Source organism: Rhinolophus sinicus, chromosome 12 (assembly GCF_057876585.1).
Source record: "Rhinolophus sinicus isolate RSI-liver-muscle chromosome 12, RSI-T2T, whole genome shotgun sequence".
Taxonomy (NCBI): Eukaryota; Metazoa; Chordata; class Mammalia; order Chiroptera; family Rhinolophidae; genus Rhinolophus; species Rhinolophus sinicus.
Genome location: NC_142512.1, coordinates 41,142,630 through 41,164,734, shown reverse-complemented (window position 1 = coordinate 41,164,734; position 22,105 = coordinate 41,142,630). Strand labels below are relative to the sequence as shown.

The window sequence follows — 22,105 nt, the reverse complement described above, 5'->3', positions numbered from 1 at the left end:
GCTCAGGCGGTTAGAGCTCCATGCTCCTAACTCCGAAGGCTGCCGGTTCGATTCCCACATGGGCCAGTGGGCTCTCAACCACAAGGTGGCCAGTTCAATTCCTCGACTCCCGCAAGGGATGATGGGCTCTATCCCTGCAACTAAGATTGAATTGAACACGGCACCTCGAGCTGAGCTGCCGCTGAGCTGCCGCTGAGCTGCCGCTGAGCTGCCGCTGAGCTGCCGCTGAGCTGCCGGATGGCTCAGTTGGTTGGAGCGTGTCCTCTCAACCACAAGGTTGCCGGTTCGACTCCCATCCAAGGGATGGTGGGCTGTGCCCCCTACAACTAAGACTGAGAGAACAACAACTTGAAGCTGAACAGAACCCTCCACAACTAAGATTGAAAGGACAACTTGACTTGGAGAAAAGTCCTGAAAGTGCACACTATTCCCCAATAAAGTCCTGTTCCCCTTCCCCAATAAAATCTTAAAAAAAAAAAAGAGACTCGAGCTGGTATTTTTGTTCTGTTTTGAGGATGGTGTGAGGAGGGTCTGGAAGCAGCAATAGGAGACAAGGACACGCACTCCCTTTGTGGTTCCTGCAGGATGAGGTGTGTGGGAGAGGTACCCTCCCCACCCCCCAAGGCTGTAGGGAAATGATGTCCTCTGGAGAGAGACTCAGGTTTGAGAAACAACGGGAAGAGCATTTAGAGAGGAGGCAGGAAAGAGGGAATTCTTGGAAGATGGACAGGTTTTCCGGAGTTGGGGAGAAATGATCTAAAAGACCGAAAAGGGTGATGTGTAGAATCTTATGGGGATATAAGGCATGCAGAAATGACACTTTGATCTTTCTGTGGTGACTGCAGGGAATGATAAAAGGGCATGAGATAGGTTCCCGTGAACTCTTCCTGATGGCTGGGTTCTTCTACCAGTCACTACCATATTTTTTCCCCCCATCTCATAGGTTTAACCTAGTGACTGACGATAGAAATTTGAGGAGCTGAGTTATGAGCAAGGTTTCCAGGGCTGGCGGTCTATCTTCTGTCGAACAACTTACTCTCTGAACGCTATTAAAACCTGCTACAGATTATAAACTCAGACCGTGGAAAGCTCTGTTAAGCTGACTAAAACGCTGAAAACACCCGCTAACGCACGCTGCCTTTACCCCATCGTCGCGAACAAAGATGATATGAAAGTAGGAAACCACCTGTTTAGGACGCAGAAAAGAATTCAGGAAGTTCTGGCAGAACAGAATCAAAGCTATACTAAGGAATAGCACAGATACACACGCAGCGAAAGGAAAAAGCTTGTATCTTTCGTTGTAACCTCAGTTATTCCCCCCAAGAGGGGTGCACCGTTCTCGGAAGTACTGCAATACCGAGTCGATGCGCGGAGTGGACGGAGCAAGCTCCTATTCCATCTCCCAGCTCCAAAAATCCATTTAATATATTGTCCTCGGATAGAGGACGTATCAGATATTAAACTGATAAGAACAGATACTACACTTGATCTTAGCCAAAAGGCCGAGAAGCGATGCCTGTCCCTTGTCCCTCGCCCGTCTCCCTCCTCCTGTCGCGCACATTCTACCTACGGTGAGCCAGGTCACCGGCAGTCGAGGTCTCACTTCCTTTGCTTCTTTGGAAGTACTGTACTATGGGAGCCACTGAGCAGTAGGCCCCGGTACCGATCTGGTTTGGTTTTATTCTCTGTATCTTAAGAGAGAAATTGTATGTCTGTCGTTGCACCCGTCGTTCTCGGGCGAAAACGCCATTTCTTGTTTGCATAGCCCGCCCTTTCCCGCCCGAGGAGGCGTGGCTACGGCGGGCGGACTGCCCCCTCGGGACGGCCTCCGCGCGCCTACCGTGGAACCCCGGGCTGGGGGTGGGGGGGTGTCGAGCTCCTCTTTTGTGCAAACGGAGAGAAAGGACAGAACCGAAGGGGATTCGGGCTCGGCGGCTCGAGCGGCCTGTAGGAAGGGGCCGAGACGCAGTCACTAGAAACGCCCAGAAAGACGAGCCTCTTATGTGTCCGAAGAGGGGTTCATGCTGAGTCAGGGGAGCGCCAGCTCTGGACCCGGGCTGATGGCAGCCGGTGGGGAAGGGGGAGGAGGCGCGTCACACGGGGAGGCCCGGGCAGGGCAGCCGAAGGGGTTCTCTGAGATTCCGGCATCCGCGTCTCTGGGCGCTTCTTCTGTGAGTGAACCAAATCCTGGGCTCCGCGCGTCAAGCTCCCTCCGCCTGCGATGCGGTTTCCCTTCGCCTCTTCCTCACCTATGTGTTTCATCCCACCCGGTGATTCATTTCCAGTCCACCACTCACCACCCGGTGGGGCAATCCTTTATCTCCCCGCACCGAAATCGGAGATCATTGAGGGCCGTCACCTCCTCAGTGCTTATGTCTGGAGTCTGGATCCCAGCACGAGCCCAGTGCCCCGCATGTAGTAGGCGCTCAGAAAGAGCCTACTTTGAGTGAATAAACGATACCCAGGTCAGACTGATTCAGAAGCAGCAGTTAGGAGGCTACGGGCCCGGAACCAGGGGTGACGGGGGAGAATCTGGCCAGGGGGAGATCTGGCAGAACACCAGAGAGGAGAGGTGACTGCTGGGGATGCTCTGAGCATCAAGGCCACTCAGTGCGTTAAGCACTCCCCCACCCCACCCCACCCCCACACAAATTTCCCTCTGGGGCAGACTGCCTGCCGGCTGCCCAGTCAGCATTTCCCTCTCCCATCCTCATTCCTGACAGAACTTCAGTGTAGTTGGGGAGTTTGTATTTCTCTCATTTGAACTCAGAAAAGCTAGAAGGTGTCATGAGTGTAAGTGAAATCGGTCATTTCACCCTACAACACAGAAAGCCTGAGCGTAGGTGTTGCCTGAGCCCTTTTCAGTGCCAGCCCTTGGGCTGAGCGCTGCACATGTATTATCTCATTTAACTCACTCGACAGGCCTATGAGGTAGACAGTCTTCATCTCCTCCTCCTCCTCCTCCTCGTCATCATTCTAGGGCCAAGACTAGGGTGAAGCCAGTGAGGTACTCGCCTGGGGGGGGCGGTTGGTTAGTGGAGTGTCCCCCTAAAAACTCTTCAGTGATCAAGATAAATATTATTTTAATACAATTTATCTTATCGTGATTACTGGGTTTTTTGGTGCCCCCTTAACTGTTTTTGCCCAAGGCAAGTGCCTCACTCATTTCACTCCACTCTAATCCCCACCATGTTATCATCCCCATTCTACAGACCTACGCTGTCCCAGCCAACAGCCACATGTAGCTATTGAGTCCTGGAAACGGCGTTAATCCTGACTGAGAGGGGCCGTAAGTGTAAAATACACATGAGATTTTCAAGACTTAGTAGTAAAAAATGTAAAATATCTTAATAATTTTATATTGATTGCACACTGAAGCAATATTTTGGATAGAGTTAAATTATAAAACCTAGTTTCACCGGTTTCTGGGTTTTTGTTGTTGTTGTTGTGTTTTGTTTTAATGTGGCTACTACAAAATTAAAAACTACATACGCGACACGTATTTCTAGTGGACAGCAATGTTATAGACTGAGGTCAGAGACGCTAAGCAATTTGCCTAAGGTCAGACAGCTAATATGATGCAAGGTCAGGATTTGAATTGAAGCCGCCTGTTAACCAGGTGGGACCTCAGGATTTTTAAACTGTAGAATAGGGATGATGATAACTGACACCTCTTTGATTAGGGTCCTTGTGAAGCTACACATGGAAATGCCAAAGCATACAGGCATCCCTTAATAAGTACACTCTAGAGAAAACAGACAATATTCATTTTATAGTGTGGTGGAAAATCTTCCCCTCCCCATGCCAGGCACTCTCCCGCTCGCTTCACATCGCACTTTACCTGGCTTTATTTTTCCGGTGGCTGCCAAGTCATTATGGACACCCATAATCATCATGTGGCATAGATAGAGACATATAGATATAGACATATACACACAGACGGATCTAGAGATATTAGACAGATACACACAGACACATAGGTATATTCACAAATATACATTTAGTGGCTTGTTTGCTTCTCACCTTGAGGGTCGAGATTTTGTTTGCTGCTCTATCCTGAGCACCTAGGACAGTGCTCGGCACGGGCACGTACGTGACACTTGATAAAATATTTGTTGAATGACTGAATGAGAAACAACATAGAACGTGCTTAGCCTGTACCTGACATGACTCTTCAGGCTTCCCCATCCCATGATCACTGTTCAGATCTGTGTGTACCAGGCCATCTTCTGCTAATTTGGTTTCTCTTAGAAGGGGATTGCTATAGTCTGAACACCCCAACGGTTTGTTCATCTCTCACTGGCAACCTCCTTGTCCCCGCCAGGTATTCTGGCGATCCTGGGTTGGAGGCCCCTTGAGGGCAGGAACGATGAAGGCTGCCCTGACCAGGAGAGTGTGATCAGTGCTCCAGGAGGGTCTCGAATGGATAAGCTCCAATTGAGAAGTCAAGAAAGTGTTGACAGGGGGGCCGGCCCAGTGGCTCAGGCGGTTAGCTCCTAACTCCCACTCCCGCAAGGGATGGTGGGCTGTGCCCCCTGGAACTAGCAACTGGCAACTGGACCTGGAGCTGAGCTGTGCCCTCCACAACAACTAAGACTGAAAGAACAACAACTTGAAGCTGAACAACACCCTCCACAACTGAGATTGAAAGGACAACTTGACTTGGAAAAAAAGGCCTGGAAGTACACAGTACTCCCCAATAAAGTCCTATTCCCCTTCCCCAATAAAATCTGTAAAAAAAATGACAAAAAAAAAAAAAAAAAGAAAAAGGTGTTGACGGGGCTGAGATCTTCTCGGTCAGTTTTTTAGACGTTCCGGTGTGGGATAACCCGCCAGGCACGCATTAGTGACGGCACACATTGTTGCCACACTTTTACAGTCTTTAATGAAGCCTTGGAAAAACTTATCCCAATGTGCGCTCTGTACAGAAACCTAGCGACACCACGCGGCCAGTAAAGGCGAAACCCCACGCTATAAAAAATTACTCTTCCATTGCAAACCTCAATCATCTCCCCCAAAAGGGGTGCACCGTTCCCGGAAGTACTGCAATACCGAGTCGATGCGCGGAGTGGACGGAGCAAGCTCCTATTCCATCTCCCAGCTCCAAAAATCCATTTAATATGTTGTCCTCGGATAGAGGACGTATCAGATATTAAACTGATAAGAACAGATACTACACTTGATCTTAGCCAAAAGGCCGAGAAGCGATGCCTGTCACTTGTCCCTCGCCCGTCTCCCTCCTCCTGTCGCGCACATTCTACCTACGGTGAGCCAGGTCACCGGCAGTCGAGGTCTCACTTCCTTTGCTTCTTTGGAAGTACTGTACTATGGGAGCCACTGAGCAGTAGGCCCCGGTACCGATCTGGTTTGGTTTTATTCTCTGTATCTTAAGAGAGAAATTGTATGTCTGTCGTTGCACCCGTCGTTCTCGGGCGAAACGCCATTTCTTGTTTGCATAGCCCGCCCTTTCCCGCCCGAGGAGGCGTGGCTACGGCGGGCGGACTGCCCCCTCCGGACGACAGTGGAACCCCGGGCTGGGGGGGCTGGGGGGGCGGGGGGGGGGCGGGACGGTCGAGCTCCTCTTTTGTGCAAACGGAGAGAAAGGACAGAACCGAAGGGGATTCGGGCTCGGCGGCCCAAGCGTCTTGTAGGAAGGGGCCGAGACGCAGTCACTAGAAACGCCCAGAAAGACGAGCCTCTTATGTGTCCGAAGAGGGGTTCATGCTGAGTCAGGGGAGCGCCAGCTCTGGACCCGGGCTGTTGGCAGCCGGTGGGGAAGGGGGAGGAGGCGCGTCACACGGGGAGGCCCGGGCAGGGCAGCCGAAGGGGTTCTCTGAGATTCCGGCATCCGCGTCTCTGGGCGCTTCTTCTGTGAGTGAACCAAATCCTGGGCTCCGCGCGTCAAGCTCCCTCCGCCTGCGATGCGGTTTCCCTTCGCCTCTTCCTCACCTATGTGTTTCATCCCACCCGGTGATTCATTTCCAGTCCACCACTCACCACCCGGTGGGGCAATCCTTTATCTCCCCGCACCGAAATCGGAGATCATTGAGGGCCGTCACCTCCTCAGTGCTTACCTCCTGATCGCCACAGGAACCCAGTGCCCTGCACGCCGTAGGCGCTCAGTAAACGTTTGAGTGAATAAACGAGGCCCAGGTCAGACTGATTCAGAGAAGCAGCAGTTAGGAGGCCACCGGCTGGAACTCCATACGTGGCGGGGGTGGGGGGCAAGATCTGGCCAAGGGTGGCAGGACACCAGACATGAGAGCTTCTTACCGGACCAAGGTCCCACGCTTCCCAAGGCCAAAACTCAAAACGTCAGAGTTTGGAGTCAGGAAAAGGTTTATTGACGGAGAAGGCGCCAACTGAGAAGATGGGAGACCTAATGGTGTCTCAAATCCATCTTAAGCCGACCTATAAGATTAAGCAATAGCTACGCTGAGATACCGTTTTCCCATCCCTCGTCCCCGGACCCACACACTCCTTGTAATCCTCAGCACCCCGCGGGCTGCAGAACTTTCGGGTGGGGGAACACGATTCAGTCCGTGACACCTACTGACCTAGAATCTGCGTTTTGTGAGGTCCACAGGGGATTCGTGTGCACCTTTAAGACTGAGAAGGAATCTTCGGAAAAGAAATGGCGCGTGGGTGGTCAACTTGTACGTGACACTTTGCATATTGTCGGAGGAAGATATTCCACGTTAAACTGGCTTCCTGGGCGGATGTCTTTTTTGTGATCGGTTGTGTGGGGAGAGTCCCAGAGAGCAGTTTCCAGGCTCTCCGCCTCACGTGGAGAGGTGCTGGCTCGGTTATTAGATGGCAGTCAGCTGGAACCAGTTAGCAAAGGAAGGGGTTGGTTGGTCGGCAGAGAAGCGGACAGCGGATTGCAGCTAGCAAGTGGGTTGGTTGGCGGAGAAGCGGGCGGCCGATTGCGGATCGTGTGGCTCCCGCTTCCTGTGTCTCCAACCCAGCCGCCAGCGGGAATGTGGTGGTATGACTCCCCTATCTGTGGCTCCGTTGGTGTTCCTTTTTGGCCTCACCGTATCCTGCGTTCTGGTGCGGGGAGCGGGACTAGAGTCCCCGAGTGACAGGTTGAGAGAAACTAATATCATCATCATAAAAACTACCAGGCGTAGAGGACTTGTATATGCCCAGCCCTCTGCTGCGTACTTCACTTCTGTTACCCTATTTGTTTCTCACAGTAACCCTATTAGAGAAGTATTATCATCCGATTTTACAGGTGAAGAGGTTGAGGCTGGGAAAGATAAGTAATGTGCCCAAGGGCTCACTGGGAGATGTTACAGTCAGGATTGGAACTCATCTTCCCAGCCAGTGCTCCTCTGAGTGTAGTCCCCGGGCCAGCGGCATCGGTGTCACCTGAGAACTTGTTATAAATGCACGTTCTCTGCCACCAGTGACTGCTGGAAGTGGGGTCCAGCAATCAGTGTTTTACCCAGTCCTGCGGGTGATTCGGAGGTGCTGGCGAATTTGAGAACCACTATTCGAAGCTCTATGCCCTTTTCAATCAATGTATGCGAGGCAACACTGGTGACTTGGCAGGGAAACCTCCTCTCCAACAAAAAAAGAGACTGAACCAAACAGGTAAGGGCACTGGCGTTTGGCCCCTGTTGTGAAAGCCCCTCGGCTTGGATGACTGGCCAGTCATCCTATGGGTTCCCTTCAGAGCCCCGGCCTGGCTCTCCCCCTGCTTCACCTCTCTGCCTCTCTCTAATTTGGTTGTTCCTCCTCCCTCGCCATTGCCCCCCAGACATTGTCATGTCACCCTTTTGGGGTTCAATGTTTGTTTTTGAGCTAAATTTTTGTTTTTCATTTTTGAGTTGTAACTAGGAGGCTCCAAGAAATATGGGATGGGTGGAGAGCTCTGGATGGGGTGACAAAAAAAGCATAGAGACACTGGGTTGCCAAGGCTTATTAATTGGCTTCCCTTTAATGTTTCTCGAGATGTCAGCAAATAATTGATTTTTAAACAGAGGTTTGGGGCTGTTACACTGTATTTCTTTAACAGGCAGTGTAACTCCAAGCCTGAGAACAAGGATGTACTCCTATGATTCCCCAAGAGTTACATATGATGGGAGGCAAAGGGGTATGTTTGCACCAGCGGAATGCTTGCCCTCACTCTCCTCAGTCCCAACGTGCTCACGATCCTGGGACTAAAACATAAGAGTTTCTGTGCTAGAGAGCAAGCTTCAGGGCCAGCTAGACTGGATCCATAATATTAGAGTCAACCAAGAACTGGGCTTAAACACTTGCCATTATTGAACGCCCACTGTATGCCAGCAAATCTCCACATTTTCTTTCAACAATCCCCATCAAAAGTTGTTACTTACCCTATTTTACATCTGTAGAAACCGAGGCTGACTTCCCAAAGTCCTCAGCTTTCTTCCTCTTCTTCCTCCCACCTTATTAAGGGCCCCTTGATCTTGGCTGGCGGTTTCACACCTTTATTGTGGGTGGATCTTTAGTCTCATCCACTTTGTGAGGAAAGCAGGTCAGGGTTTATGATTCCCATTTAACAGATGAGAAAACAGCTTCAGAAAGGAGATTTGAGCTAACCAAACCTTCCAGAGACAGACTCGGGTGTGTGGTGGGCTCATTGAAGAAGCTGGAAACCTGGCTGCTGAGGGCGCAATGTGGGGAGCCTGGCCCAGCATTTAAGATCGCAACGGTGTTGGGAGCCACCCCACTCCTTTACCTGCACTTCACCACCTCTAGGGGTGCTGTGTCATGCTCTCAGCAGAGGCAGGGCCAGCAGGGGCCAGCAGGGAGCAGCAAAGGCAGTCACTACCTCTCAGAGCCTCCCCGCAGCCCGGAAGTCATCCATCACGTGCTTACCTGGCGGGCAAGGAAAGGGTCCAGATGGAAATTTCAAGGTCCTCCAGGTGTCGGACAGACAGAGGCGTAGAGCCCAGGCTTCCTGTAGAGAGCCATCAGGTGATCATACTTTATGATGGTGCCCGATTTCATCTATTCCAAAGACACACATCTTTTTCATATCTTTACATCTCAGAAACCAGGATGCATCTTACATTTGATGCCAAGAGAAAGGACTGCTGTTTATATGGCAACGCTGTTTATATGGAAATGGATTATTTCCTTTGATCATCACAACACCTCCAGGATAGAGATATTATTACCCTACTTTGCAGGTGAGGAAACTGATCAGAGAGACAGAGGAACTAGACCACATTTGCACACCTAGTAAATAATGCAGCTGGTATTTCACAGGACTTACCTGGCCCATTGCTTCTAACTGTACTTTGTTCCTTCCACAACAAAAGATTCTGGGTCTTGAATAATAACAAGCTTTCTTTAAAAATGCAGGTGGCTACAATCAGGTGATGGCATGGGAAATTCCCTGAGGGCCACTATCAGTTAAAATCCAGACTGGAAGGCGTAGAGTGGGATGTGGAATAGAATCCTGGACTTGGAGGGAAGGAAGTCTGAGGTCAGAGGTGGGGTTGGGAGAGGTAGTTTGCACAGGGGAGGCAGGAGAGGGGCTCAGAAAGGGAGATGAGAAGGGCTTGGCTGATTCACCTTGGAAACCCCTCTTCTGTCACGAGGACTGGCTCAGAGGATTGGGAACATTTCCCTAAATTCAGCCCAGTCCACCTCTCCCACCCTGAGCATCTCTCCATTTGATCCCTGTTCTTTCTAGGGTAGGAGGAAAGTGAGAGAGGAAGAGATACAAGCAAGAACCCACTTCCTTCTTTGCACATTTAATTATTGGGAAGTCCAGTGCCTTTCTCTTCCTCTTATTATCGTTTTCCATCTAAATATTTTTGGCATTAGTTTATAGGAGGATAAATGTCCAGTGACGATTCAGTTTCATCTTTTGCATCTGGAAACCCTTGTTATCTATTGTTGCTGATGACCTTCCTGGGTGCTAGGAGGAGGAGAAGGAATAAGCAAAGGAGGAAAGAGATCCAGCAAGACTCAGTGCCCCACCGGCCCCTCAGCAGAGCTGGGGCATCCCGACTAGCTGGCCATAGCCGAGTGCCCACTGTGAGGGCAGGCCTCCCATGCGTTCTATGGGCCTTCCAAAACCCTCACAGAAAAGGCTCAGAGACACTGAGTGACCTGCCTCAGTTGCCCCAATCAGGATTGAACCTGAGTCTGAGTCTTTAACTTCAAAGCCCAAGCTGACCCACTACATTGGCTACCTGAATTGACAGGCTCTCTAGGCACCTGTTCTCTGGTTCAAGGGCACCCTCCCTCCACCACCACAGTGTTTGAGGCTGCCGCTGGGTATGGAGCCCCTTTTTCACGTATACCCTTCCCCTGCCCACAGCCCTGAAGCTGGACTCGGGCTCTGATGCTTCCAGAAAGATTTATATCTGTGGGTAAAGGAGTGTGTGTGTAGGAGGTATGTCCATAGCCTACACAGACCCTGCCTCCGGCAGTTTCCTGGGCAGCAGGAAATGATCCCCTCCCCTGGCCACTCCACTTATTGGGGATGCAAGTTGGGTACGAAAATAAGGAATACCAACCTGTAGCTCCATAACTTGATACTTCATCAAGTACATTTCTCATCCATTAATCCAATTGGTCCTGATATCAGCCCTCTAAAGGCTGGTTCTACAGGCAAGGAAAGTGAAGCCCGGAGAGGTGAGGTAGGATCTGCTGGGTCAGAGGAAGAGGCAGACGCTGGGCTGTGCCCTGCATTATAGATCCCGGGACTAGGTCACTTTCCAGTCAGCCACCTTGTCTTCACAGGGCTCAGGCCTGTGAGAGTTACCTGGATTTTGTATTTTTCTTTCCTCCTGACACCGCACAGGGGGAGGAGATGGAGGACTGAGGGCAAGGTAACTCCAGAGAACTTTGGGGGTGGGGGGTCAGCAGAGGATCAGATCAGGATGCTGGAATCCTGGGAAGGATGGAGGGAAAAATCCAGAGAAAAAAGCCAACTGGTTTCAGAATTGTCCCTGGGGCCCACTGAGAGTCAGAGCTAGGGTGGGAAGGTGTTTTCTACCTGCTCAGGGCTCTGGAGAGAAAGGTGCATTACAGATGTTCCCTAGGAGGCTTGGGAAGAACACCACCCTCCTCCCCAAGGCAGGGGGTCCTGCCCAGTTGCCTTGGTAGTGGCCACATTGTGAGGTGGTTCTGGTGACAGGCAGTGGGGTTGGGTTGAGAGGTGACAGAAGTGGTGGGGGTGGTGGCAGCGTTCTGGGCTCTCCCTGTCTCAGCCCCTGCCTGGGACCTTCTACCACCCCCACCGTCATGGGCAGTGCTTACCACTGGGAGGCCCGCCGCAAGCAGATGGCTTTGGACCGGAGGAGGTGGCTGATGGCCCAGCAAGAGCAGCAGCAACAGCAACAGCAGGTGCATGAGAGGGGCCAGGTTCATCAGGGTCCTTCCAGGGGCAGGAAGGGAATGGGGAAGGAAGATAGACCCCTAGGAAGCTGTCTTATCTGGTGAATGTTGTTTTGCCGGGGGTAGGCGGGAAGCAAGGTCGTTTAATGTTTTCTTGGATGGACTCCGTCTATGGGTGTTTGTGGGGCGGGGTGACTCCACTTTGCTGTTGTACTGAGGCCTAGTGGGGGATGCAGGGGGCTCAGGCCTGGGAGGTTTTAAAGCTGTGCTGTCCAATAGGGTGGCCACCAGCCACTGTGCTAACGAGCCCTTGAAATGTGGCCAATGAGACTGAGGAACTGAGTTTAAAATTTTATATACACTTAATTCATTTCACTATAAATGTTAAAACAAATACTCAATGTACATATTGGAAAACTTTATGTCTGGAGCAACTTTGATATGTGAATCCACTTTTCCAACTGTAAATTTTATGACATCTAAATCTAAATTAATTGTTTTTGATGAAAATATAGTGTCCAAAATAAGATGTGCTGGTAAATGTGAAATGCATGCTGGGTTCTGAAGACTTAGGACAAATACAAAGAATAAATTATGTATTGTTTCATATTGATTACATGTTTTGTATGTATTGGGTTAAATAAAATATATTATTAAAATAAGTTTCACCTGATTCTGCTTACTTTTTATGTGGCTACTAGAAAATTTAAAATTACATGTGGCACGCATTATATTTCTATTGGACAGCGCTGTTTCAAAGCGCTTGCAAGAAACTGTTCTTTATCCTCCTGTACTGCAAACTGTTTCAGGGCACAGCTCCCACGCTAGGAGGTAGGTGCTCAGAGACTGCGGTTTCCCAGGCAGGGGCTGTGCCAGGGGACACTAGGTGTTGTGGTAGGTGAAGGGAAATAGCTCACGTTCTAGCCTCAGGCTCCGACTCCAGGAAACAGAGACCCTCTGGCCACGTCCACCTCTAGATTCCTTTGGATTGCTCCCCGAGGTGTCTGGCAGATGGGTGACTGGGTGGGAGGGAAAAGGATGTCACTTGCCGGGGGCTTCTTGCCAGGAACTGAAGAAACTCCAAGAGGAGGAATGCCAATCAGAGAAAAAAACCCAGCCATCCCAGGAGTCCCAGCAGGTGCCACAGCCATCACTGGTGCAATCACAGCCCCAACCCGCACAACCACAGTCGTCCCAGAGGAAGAAGCTGCTGGAGCAGCTGCTAGCGCAGGCGCAGCCACAGCCCCCACCGCTGCTACCACAGCCACCACCTCAGCCAAGGCAACAAAATGCCCAAGATCCTCTTACTCAGTACACCACCAAGCACAATCTCCAAGATTCCCAAAAACCTGGTCCCCAGCTTGGCTCAATAGGGACCCATCAAGCTGCAGGGCGATTCAACTGCTTTAACAGCAAATTCCAAGGAGGGCCCACAATCCCTCAATACCCTAGTAAGTGAGGGGCCTGGGAAGGGGAGGTGCTCGAGAGACCCTTGCTCCCATCCTAGCCAGACAGTCCAGAATCCACATCTGTCAGTCCACCTTCTGACTCTCCCCAGCACCTTTGGCCTTTACTTGGCCTTTACATCCCAATCCCTCTGAGAGTGTTTGCACCAACCTAGGGCTGCAAAGAAGGCTGCCAACGTCTGCAGAGGGTGGCTAAGAAGTTGTCAGCCCTTCTTCCAGGGCGAGGGTGACAGATGGGCTGAGGGTAGCCAAGAGGGTGGGATATGAGTTGTAGGCTTAGCGACAGATATACCGAGCCCTGGGAGGCCTGGAACAGGGTGTCACAGCGTGGCTTCCTAGTTGAGAACTTTCAGGATGGGTTCAGTCTATGCCTTGCCCCAGGTAGGGGCTGCCACCTCCCCCAGTCACATAGTAGAGTCCAGCTCTGCCATGTTCCAGTCTCAGAACTGGCCAGATGAGTAAGTAACATGTGCTTTGTTTCACCATCAGGTTTCAGGAAATCAGACCAGTGTAGCCCAGATAAATACACCAAGTACCTGCGATTCACGGTGAGACAGTGTGAAAGGCAGACAGACTGGCTGCCTGTCTGAGGGTGCGCATGTGTGTGAGTACGTGTGGAATCTAGAGAGCCATCCTTGGCAGGAGTGGGGGGAAGGGCTGCAATTATTTCAGAGACACTTCTGGACGGCCTATTCCTCTGTTCTTTACCCCCTAAAAATGTCTAAGTAAGGCCTGTTGCTCATCAGCATTAAGCATGAGTGGAGGGGCTGACAATCTACTTGGAAAGATAGGATGGGTGCCAGAGAAGCAAAATAAAGGGGCTGTTTTAGGTGCTGAGGTAGAGGCAGCTGGAGCAGGAGGAAGGCAAGACCTGAAGTCAGAGGCTGTTGGTCTCAGTCGGGATCACCAGTCCCTGGTAGTGTGATTTAATCTCTGAGCTTCAGCTGCTCCATCCACAAAATGAGAATAATACCATGTCCTTAATAGAGATGTCATGAGACAGCTTGTGGCAATTACAAGAGAAGGCATCAAAAGAACTTAGCTTAGAGCCTGGCTCATTTCTAGTCCTTTCAGGATGAGGACCGGTGGCTGTTACATTTCACTTTGAGTCCTCTGGCCTCAAAAGGCTTAATACAATGTTCTGAAACCAGCAAGCGCAGAAACTAACACATTTTGCCTCTTGTCTTTCCCTCTTCTTAGTCAATGAATTACATACAGCAGTGGTGATCCAGAGATAGACCCCAAGACCCCACTGGCCATCAGTAAAAACAGACGAGCAGCTCCACCTTCAAACCACCCAGCAACATCTCCATCTAAAAGCCATCCCCTCCTGTTCCATTCTAGGAGGCTAGCCGGGAATAAAATGTGATTCCTTCCTGGAAAGAATTGCGACTGGTCAGCTCTGTGAGACTGAGATGAGGGAAAAGGGGCAGGAAGAGCCAAGAAGGGGATGATGAGGGTGGGAGAACAAAGTGGAAGGCAATTCCATGCTTCCCTAGGCAAAGCCAATGGAAGGACTTGGCCTTGGAGCCCCAAGTCTATAGCTCCACTACTGGCACATTTTTTAGCAATGATGGTTCTGTCGGGGGATTCAGGTTTATGATTCTCCCAAGAGCCATGACACCTAGCTCCTAACAGATGCTTACTGTGATACAATTGGGGAAGAAGAGGTTGCCTCCCACCAGAGCAGGCCTGCGGCAGGCAGGGAACCCCCAAGTCCAGTGTAATGCCCGGCCTACAGTAGGCACTCAGCTATTGAATGGATGATGGGAGGCAGGAATGGAGAGAAAGAGCTTGAAGTAAAGGGGATATAGAGCTTCAGGCACAGGACACCTGACCCTGGGAAGGGGAGGCGGACTGGCCAACAAAAATCCACAGGCTTCTTCCTTCCTGGGTCTTAGCCTTTCCATGAGGCAGAGACAGCCAAGAGGCACCAGGCATAAGCCCCGGCATGCCCCTCACTTCCTGAAGCTGAAACCAGGGTCCCCCAGCCCAGGCCCCTCTTTCACCTGGGACTGGATCACACAGGGTCACACTGAAGGAGCCCCTCAGTGCAGTGTTTCTGGAGGGGAGCCTCCGAAGGAAGTATGGGGGGGGGGGCACAGAACAGGAATATTCAAGTTGGAAGGGACCTCAGAGACATACAATGAGAGAAAGAGAGAGAACAAGCTTCTTAGGAGCCATCCCTCGGAAGCCAGAAAGGCAAGCTATGTTAACAAGGGGCTCAGGGCCTAAGAGAACTTGACGCCCCCTCGGACATTAAGAAACAGGCTGTGAGATGGCACATGTCCACCAGCTCCCTTCCCACTCACAGGAGACTTTGGTTTTTTTTTAACATTGTTAAGTATAGTTTATTGAATACAATATAAATTCTTTACATTTGGTGACCTAGGCACAGCAGAAGCTTGAGCCTGGCTTTCCTGGACTTACTTCTGTGCTCTTGCCGGCACCCCCTTGACCCATTACCCAGACACGAAAGCGTGGAGACAGCACACCCTCACTCTTGTTCCCCCAGCCAGCTAGTCACCAGGTTCTGTCACCACTTTCCCCTCCATCCATCCATCCTACTTCAAGTTCAGCTTTCTTCACCACCTAAGCTTCTCTCTCTGCCTGCTTGAGTGATAAAAACCTTAGCCACCTTTAGTGGGCAAATACCATTCCTGCTCGGCTAAACACAAACCGCCTCCCCCTGGAGCCCAGTGGGATCTGGACTACCTGGGCCTTAGCTTCATCTGAGTGACAACAAAGAGGAGAGAGTCAAGACCAGCCCCTACCGATGTGCTACTCTGTACTGTCAGTGTCCGAAGGAAAGCAGAGGCCTCTGGGAGCAGAGGGTGGGCCCTGGTGCAGCAGAGCCCAGCAGTTTGGCTGGATACCGACAGCTTCACCTCTGCAGGCTTTCCGGGGGAGCAGCTGGGCCCTCTGTTGGACCTGCCTGGGTCCACTCACATGGGCAAGGGTGTGGGTTCACCACCAGCCGGAAGCTCTCCTTTAATAAATACCCTTCAAAATGACTCTGGTTTTGTCCGTTTTTCCTGCATAGGCCCCAGGGGTGCCAGGTGCCTCCCTCCCCATTCCTACTACTTTGGCTTCTGCTGTGAAGAGAATCATAAAAGTGTTTTATGGAGAGAAGCCTGAGCTGGAGAACAGCTCTGTCTTCCTAGGAACCAGTCTTTAACCAGGACGGGTGCAGAGCCAGAGAGCCTTGGCCATCCTGGTGTCAGACAGGCGGGGGGACAAGTTACCTGGGGAGCACCAGCCCATCACCATGACCTTGTCACACGAGCAAAGCAGGGAAGCACAGGAGAGCATCTATGTACCCTAAAGGGCCCTGGAGACATCACCGGATGTTCCCCAAGTCGCTTTCCCATTGCTGCGTGGAGAACTTGAAAAGGATTCGTGTTTTTAAAGCCTGATAATTAAAGCTTTTCTCCGGGAAGGACAGCCCTGAGGAGCTGGGCACCCAAGGTGCTCAGAACAGAATGGGCAGGGGCCACTGTCAGGTAGCTCCGAGGTCAGACTTTCCGAGGTCAGGTCAGACTTTCCTCAAGATAGACCAAGGGGAAAACCTGGTACCCGCCGCTAGAAGAACCAGGCTTCTGTTCCTGTGGAAATCAGAGGGTGAGGGTGTGTGTGTGTATGCGTATGCGTATGCGTGTGTGTGTGTGTGTGTGTGTGTGTGCGTGAGTGTTTCCACAGAAAGCTTCCCATGCTGAGGTTGTGAGGATGGATGAGAGAGTATGATAAAGCAGTGCTTTTCCTCTGGCAGTCACCATCGTCCTTCCTTGGGCAACATGGGGTTGTGAGATACAGACCAGGTTGGCAAGTTTGGGGACAGCAGGCAAGTCACGGCAGGTGAGGGACCAGCAAGTGGGGCACTGACGTGTTTCCCCGGCAGTCCACATATTCATAGCTCTGGAAGACCAGCTGCTCGGAACGGCTCAGGTAGGTATAGGTCAGGGTGCCCCTGGAGAGGAATCAGGTTTGGTTGCTGTGTCTGGGAGGAAGAGGAAAGCTCTGGCCCCTCTCTGCTGTCTGGGGAGGGTTGGCTCCCTGAGACACACCCCCACTTCCTTTTGTTCCCTACTCTGCTAAGGCACCTGGGACTGCTGCCCCACCTGTGTTCCAGACAGTTCTGTGGCTGTCATACTAATAGCTTATAAGCAAGGTGGGACCTAGAGAAGGGGCTGGACCTGCAATTCCCAAAACAGACTCATGGGGTCAGCTTGGATGAGTCTCCTGCTCCCACAAGGTGGAGCTGAAGAGAGACTGGAGTCAGAAGTGGGAGGGGATCCCTGGGCTCCAGGCCATACTTACTGGATGTACAAAAGCACATGGTGGACTTTGATTTTCAGCCAGGTGCAGATTTTGCTGAGAGAGAGAGAGAAAGAGAGAGGGAGAGGGGAAGGAGGGGAAAGGAGGAGGGAAGGGGGAGGCGGAAGGGAGAAAGAGAACACAGGAACACATTTCACACTGAGCAGCCTGTCAGGCTTAAGAGCCCTGCGGTCCCAGCCTCCTCATTCCCTGGGCCTCTTTCCATCAGGGGCCCCACTCCCCCCCTTCTCTTTCTCTCCGTCTGCCTAAGGTGAGTAGGCCACCATCGCAGTATCACTCCTCCAATCCTCACCGGCTTGGCCCAGGCACATGCCAACCCCTCCCTCAGCACAAAACAAGACACTTATCCTTCTCAGCAATTCAGGCTGCAGAGCCCAAGGTCACATATTTTAAGGATTAACCAAATTCTAGTCTGTTTTTCATTCCAATCCAGGTCCAAGCGGGCAGAGGCTGGGGACCTCGAACGCTTGCACACTGCCGTCTCGGCCATAAGTGCCAGCCCATCCTGGCTGTAGAGTTTGCTAAACAATCAGGAAATCTGGTGGAGATTAAAACTGGGTTTCCTGCCAGGATGGAGGCTGAGGGGGAAGGGAACAAGGGATACTCACTACGTGTTTTCATCCTGGATCCTGTTGGCTACTGCGTAAAACATCTGTCAACCAAATGGGCGTTGGGTCAGCCCCAACTCCAGCGTCCCCCTTCCCACCCCATACACATCTACACCTGCGGGCGGGCCTGGCCAGGGAGCGGGAGTCACCTGTTCGCTGGCCAACGGGCCGACGTGTAGGAGCAGGCTGTTGGAGACCTGCCCCACCACGAGGGACTGGTGCAGGGCCTCAATGGTCAGCTGGGTCACGGTGATGGGGTAGTAGTTACTATTGGAGATGTTCAAGGCATTCTGGGGATGTAGACAAAGAAAAGAATGGGTGAGGGTGAGGGCAGCCATCCTTGGAAAGGAGAAGTCAGTTTCAAAATCCCCCGGCCTGAGGGGACTAAATGTCTAGTCCATTGCTTTTTACACCTGAAGCTAATAAAACACCAAAACCAAAACCCTGCCTGACTGAGCCCCACCCCCAATATGGGCCTCAGCTGCTGAGGACCAGAGCCAGGAGCCCCTCGTAGGGGCTCTTAATGGTGAGGGGTCACCTTTAACGAAGACATCATGCTGGCTCAGGATCCAGTCTCACCCTGCCCACCCAGGGCGTCTCAGGCATGCCACCCCCCTCACACCCTGTGATTTATTTCTCGGCCCATGATTCTGACTCCTCGCTGTGGAGAGTTTCCATCCTACACAATCTGTTATGGAGTTCATGGCCACCCCTGCTTCTCCCCAGGTTTCTGACACCCTCTAGGTGTTATAAGATCCCTGGCTACCCATGCCCAAGGTCACAACACTGGACACGGGCTACAGAGGAGTATTGTTGGGAAGGTGGAGTCAGAGCTGGGGGCACAAGCACCCACCCACCGTTATGTTGAGATGGATATCAGCCTTGTCAAAGACCACGCTGGAGAAGTTGAGGCCTGCGGGCTGCACCGCGATGGACCGGGGAAATAGGAAAAAGATGCTGAGGGAGGAAGTCAGCAGGCAGATGAGCACTGCCAGGAACACAGAGAGCTTCCTGTGGAAAAGCAGGACCGGGTAGAGGGGAGACGTCTGAACGCCAAGGAAATCAGGCACGGGACAAAGACACTCCTCTCCATGTACAAGGTTCTCTCCTGCCCCCCACCCCAACTGTACATTTAGCCCCCTGGATGTGGAGGACCAGCCTACACTCAGATGTGATCCAGAGCAGGTAGGAGCACAGGACTGGGTGGCAGGTAGCCTGGCTTCCATTCCCAGCTCTCTGTATCCACTGGCCCAGGAACTCTGAGCAACCCTAAGCCTCAGTTTTCTTGTCTGTAAAATGGAGATAATTGTATCTACCTTTCAGAATTTGTTATGGGCTAATGCACGAAAAGCACTAATCCCAGGTCCTGGCATATAGCTAAAGCTCAAACAAATGCAGCTGTTACCACTGGAAAAAGTGAGCCCCCATGAATTTTGAGAGTTCTGAATTTTAATATTTAGAACTGGACTCATCTGTCCATTTAATTGAAACATTGAGATGGGCATTAAGAGACAGCACCTTGTAAGTATTTCATTAGGGGCACTGCCAGATTCAGATTCTGGCGTAGTGGTGGGGAAGGCTGGGTGGCGGCTCCCAGACTGAAGCTGAGGACCTTGGGAGAAAGTTAGAGGGACCCACGTCAAATGGACTCAGATGACAAACAGGGTCATGGGCACCCCCCCAGTGAAACTCAGGGCTGCCTTTGAGGTTCTGAAGTGTTTCTGAACAGAGGGAGCAGCTGGTTTTCCATCTCTACTGGGAAGAGAACAAGCCACAGCAAGAGAAGCTCTTAGGAAAAGTAACTCCCCCCAAACCAACTACAGCAAGGGCCACTCCCTCCCTCCTGGAAGGTCTTGCAGAGTTGAGAGGCCCCTCTCTGTCTTTGAAAGGGAGCCACGGGGTGGCTGGATGGCTCAGCTGGTTAGAGCACAAGCTCTGAACAACAGGGTTGCTGGTTCGATCCCCACATGGGCCAGTGAGCTGCGCCCTCCACAACTGGATTGAAGGACAACAACTTGGAGCTGATGGGCCCTGGAGAAACACACTGTCTCCCAATATTCCCCAATAAAATGTATTAAAGAAAGGGAGCCATGTTTTTTGGAAGCAGTCATGCTCAGAGAAGGACACCAAGTGGCTCAGGTAGCTATGCCCCGGATTTCTTAAACTAGGAAAATCCTCGGAAACGGGGCTAGTACGTCTGAGCCCAGTGAGTCTCAAGCTCTCTAGGGGAGAACCAATGGAGAAAACTTGGGGGGGGGGGAGGCAGAATGGGGAGACAAAGGAGCAGCTGGGGGTGACAGCCTGTGGAATGGGAAGGAAGAGGGGCTTACGTGTGCCTGGGCTTCAGCCTCTGGTCCCCATAGGGGATGAGGGCCACCAGCTGCTTCTCTAGCTCTGTAGAGAGAAAGAAGTGAGTGAGGACCAAGAAGTGCCCATGACAAAGGTTTCCTGCCAGAAGTACCCCTCCAATCCACAGACTATGTGGGAAGCACGCCGCCTCTGCCCCAGGGCAGCCCCTGGAACGCTGGGCTGTGGCTGTGCTGTGCTGAAGTTGGCAGCTCAGCTTCGCCATCTTTAGAATGGAAGTGGGATTTTCATTAACGATGTGAAGAATCTCTGCAAGTCACCAGCAAATCAGAGCCTCACTGTTTTGGAGGAGTCATTTGTAACTTCCTGAACCCTAAGGCACACAGTTGCTAAGGGAGCACAGAGGCTGGAAATCCCCTGGGCTGGGGAGTACAACCCGGGCAGGAGGCATCCGCATCTGCCTGGCCCTCCTGAAACGGGAACCAAGAGCTGGGAGACCCAACCCCATTCAAGGAGACTCAGAGGGGCCTGGCCCCGGGCCATGTGACTGCCAAGAGCTCTTCCTGGATTCAGGCTATTTCTAGAGCCTTGAGCCACTCACCTCGAGGGATCTCTCTACTTCCCTGGCAGGTGGGACAAGTCACAAAGCTGGCAGCCGCAGCCCTTTCACAAGGCGCACAGGAAAAAAAAGACTTGCTGCTACCATTGCTGGAGTAGCTGGCAGCCTTGCTGCCAATGTCTGGGCCGTGGGGCAGGATTGACTTGTTTTCATCCTGCTGAGAGCCCAGCTGGGAGAACGTCTCACCCATCTTTCAGGGGACTTTTTCACTAATGAGAAAAGAACAAAGTTCAATGCTACGCCTGTTAACACTGATGTTGAATGTCGCTCTGGTTTTAGGTTCTCAAGATTGGCAAGGAGTCCCAGCACAATTTCAGCGAGTTCAAGCCTAAGGAAGCCAGGATATGGGAAACTGAGCAGTTACACAGAATTCTCAGGTCAGGAAGCTCAATGTACTTCAACTCCTTCCATCGCAATCTGCCTACAAGAAAGAAAAGCAGAAGTTATTTCACTTCAAGGGAGCTCTGTAAGTAAATGGCAGAGCACTTATTTTTTTCTGGGAAAGGAGCTGAGCATTCACTTTAACGGGAGTCAGTCGGATAGGGCAGGGCACAGCAGTGTTGTCTTCCTCTACAAGACGGCTCTGAAGAAGTCTCTAGAAATGCCTGACGTCTCCCATCCCGGTGTTGAAGTTTTCAGTCCTGAGCCTGAACAGGTGCAGGCTTTAATAGGCCGGCAGGGATTCTTTTGAAACAAGAGAAAGGAGGCGCCACTGGTCACAGGTGAGGCTAAGAACCCTAAAATAATCCTGGAAGGCAGCACAAACGTCTTCCTCATTGCTTCCTGAGGTGGGGTAGGAAAGAATGCCTGGGGGAGGGGCATAGCAATGCCAGCCCGGGTCTGTCCTTCACTAGGAAAGGCCAAAGCTAAATCCAGGTTCTTCCCCCAAAACTCAAGAGAGGTGGCAGAATGAGTGGGCATGCTGAAGCGCACTCTGCCCTTCCTGGGCTAAAATAAAGGGAGCCTCACCTGGTTCAGGTCTGGGGTCCCGGGCTCCTCCCAGCTGCGAGAACAGAGATCTGGGAGTGCATCTACGGGGAGGAGGGTCTGTAGGGCAGGCTGGCCCGAGGGCCACGGGCTGGGCCGGCCAGGGCAGGCGGACCCCTTCAGCAGAGTCCTGGGGGAGCCAATGCGCAGCGCTGCAGGGAGCGGGGAGCAGCCTCCCCGGAGGGCCAAGCTACTTCCCGCCCTACCAGGTCTCGGCTAGAGATCCGGAGTAGGGGTGCGTGTGAGAGCTGACGAAGAGGGTGGAACTTCATTCAGGGGGATTTCACGTCCCGCCAGACACCCCAAGAGGCCGGTTGGTCGAGCTTGGTAGCCGCGTGTCCCTGTGTTGGGCTAGGAGGAGGCACAGAGGTGCCTTGGCCCTTACCTCCCAAAGGGAAAGAAGGGTGCCGGGAGCGCCTTATCCCCGGCCGACCGCACCTACAGAAACAGCGGCA

At 52.0% G+C, this 22,105-nt stretch overlaps 2 protein-coding genes and 2 non-coding genes across 5 annotated transcripts; 1 reads left to right on the top strand and 3 right to left on the bottom strand.

The window, feature by feature from the left end:
• Positions 1–1,323: 1,323 nt before the first annotated feature.
• LOC141569102 (U2 spliceosomal RNA) lies at positions 1,324–1,514 on the bottom strand. Its single transcript, XR_012492500.2, has one exon. It is a non-coding gene; the product is annotated as a U2 spliceosomal RNA (small nuclear RNA).
• A 3,504-nt stretch (positions 1,515–5,018) lies between these two features.
• LOC141569100 (U2 spliceosomal RNA) lies at positions 5,019–5,209 on the bottom strand. Its single transcript, XR_012492498.2, has one exon. It is a non-coding gene; the product is annotated as a U2 spliceosomal RNA (small nuclear RNA).
• Positions 5,210–5,593: 384 nt separating this feature from the next.
• CCDC200 (coiled-coil domain containing 200) lies at positions 5,594–12,921 on the top strand. The gene is made up of 2 exons (XM_074319377.2): positions 5,594–11,337; positions 12,395–12,921. Exons 1-2 carry the CDS (start codon positions 11,236–11,238, stop codon positions 12,785–12,787), a joined length of 495 nt encoding a protein of 164 aa, XP_074175478.1. The 5' UTR covers positions 5,594–11,235; the 3' UTR covers positions 12,788–12,921.
• A 2,206-nt stretch (positions 12,922–15,127) lies between these two features.
• On the bottom strand, positions 15,128–21,930 carry TMEM106A (transmembrane protein 106A). Of its 2 annotated transcripts, none has more exons than XM_088788951.1 (8): positions 21,633–21,930; positions 20,646–21,084; positions 20,068–20,131; positions 18,595–18,748; positions 17,887–18,027; positions 17,738–17,781; positions 17,112–17,165; positions 15,128–16,761 (listed from the first exon to the last, which is right to left on the bottom strand). In XM_088788951.1, exons 2-8 carry the CDS (start codon positions 20,851–20,853, stop codon positions 16,641–16,643), a joined length of 786 nt encoding a protein of 261 aa, XP_088645077.1. In that variant the 5' UTR covers positions 20,854–21,084; positions 21,633–21,930; the 3' UTR covers positions 15,128–16,640. The 2 variants fall into 2 exon arrangements, with proteins under 2 accessions (XP_088645077.1, XP_088645078.1); XM_088788952.1 differs by lacking the exon at positions 21,633–21,930 and adding an exon at positions 21,184–21,617.
• Positions 21,931–22,105: the final 175 nt, after the last annotated feature.

Coding starts and splice junctions, on each gene's coding strand:
- CCDC200 (XM_074319377.2), top strand. CDS start 11,236: ATGGGCAGTGCTTACCACTGGGAGGCCCGCCGCAAGCAGATGGCTTTG. Junction 11,338..12,394: donor AGCAGCAACAGCAACAGCAG/GTGCATGAGAGG, acceptor GCTTCTTGCCAG/GAACTGAAGAAACTCCAAGA.
- TMEM106A (XM_088788951.1), bottom strand. CDS start 20,853: ATGGGTGAGACGTTCTCCCAGCTGGGCTCTCAGCAGGATGAAAACAAG. Junction 18,028..18,594: donor ATATCCATCTCAACATAACG/GTGGGTGGGTGC, acceptor CTACATCCCCAG/AATGCCTTGAACATCTCCAA. Junction 17,166..17,737: donor ATCCAGGATGAAAACACGTA/GTGAGTATCCCT, acceptor TCTCTCTCTCAG/CAAAATCTGCACCTGGCTGA.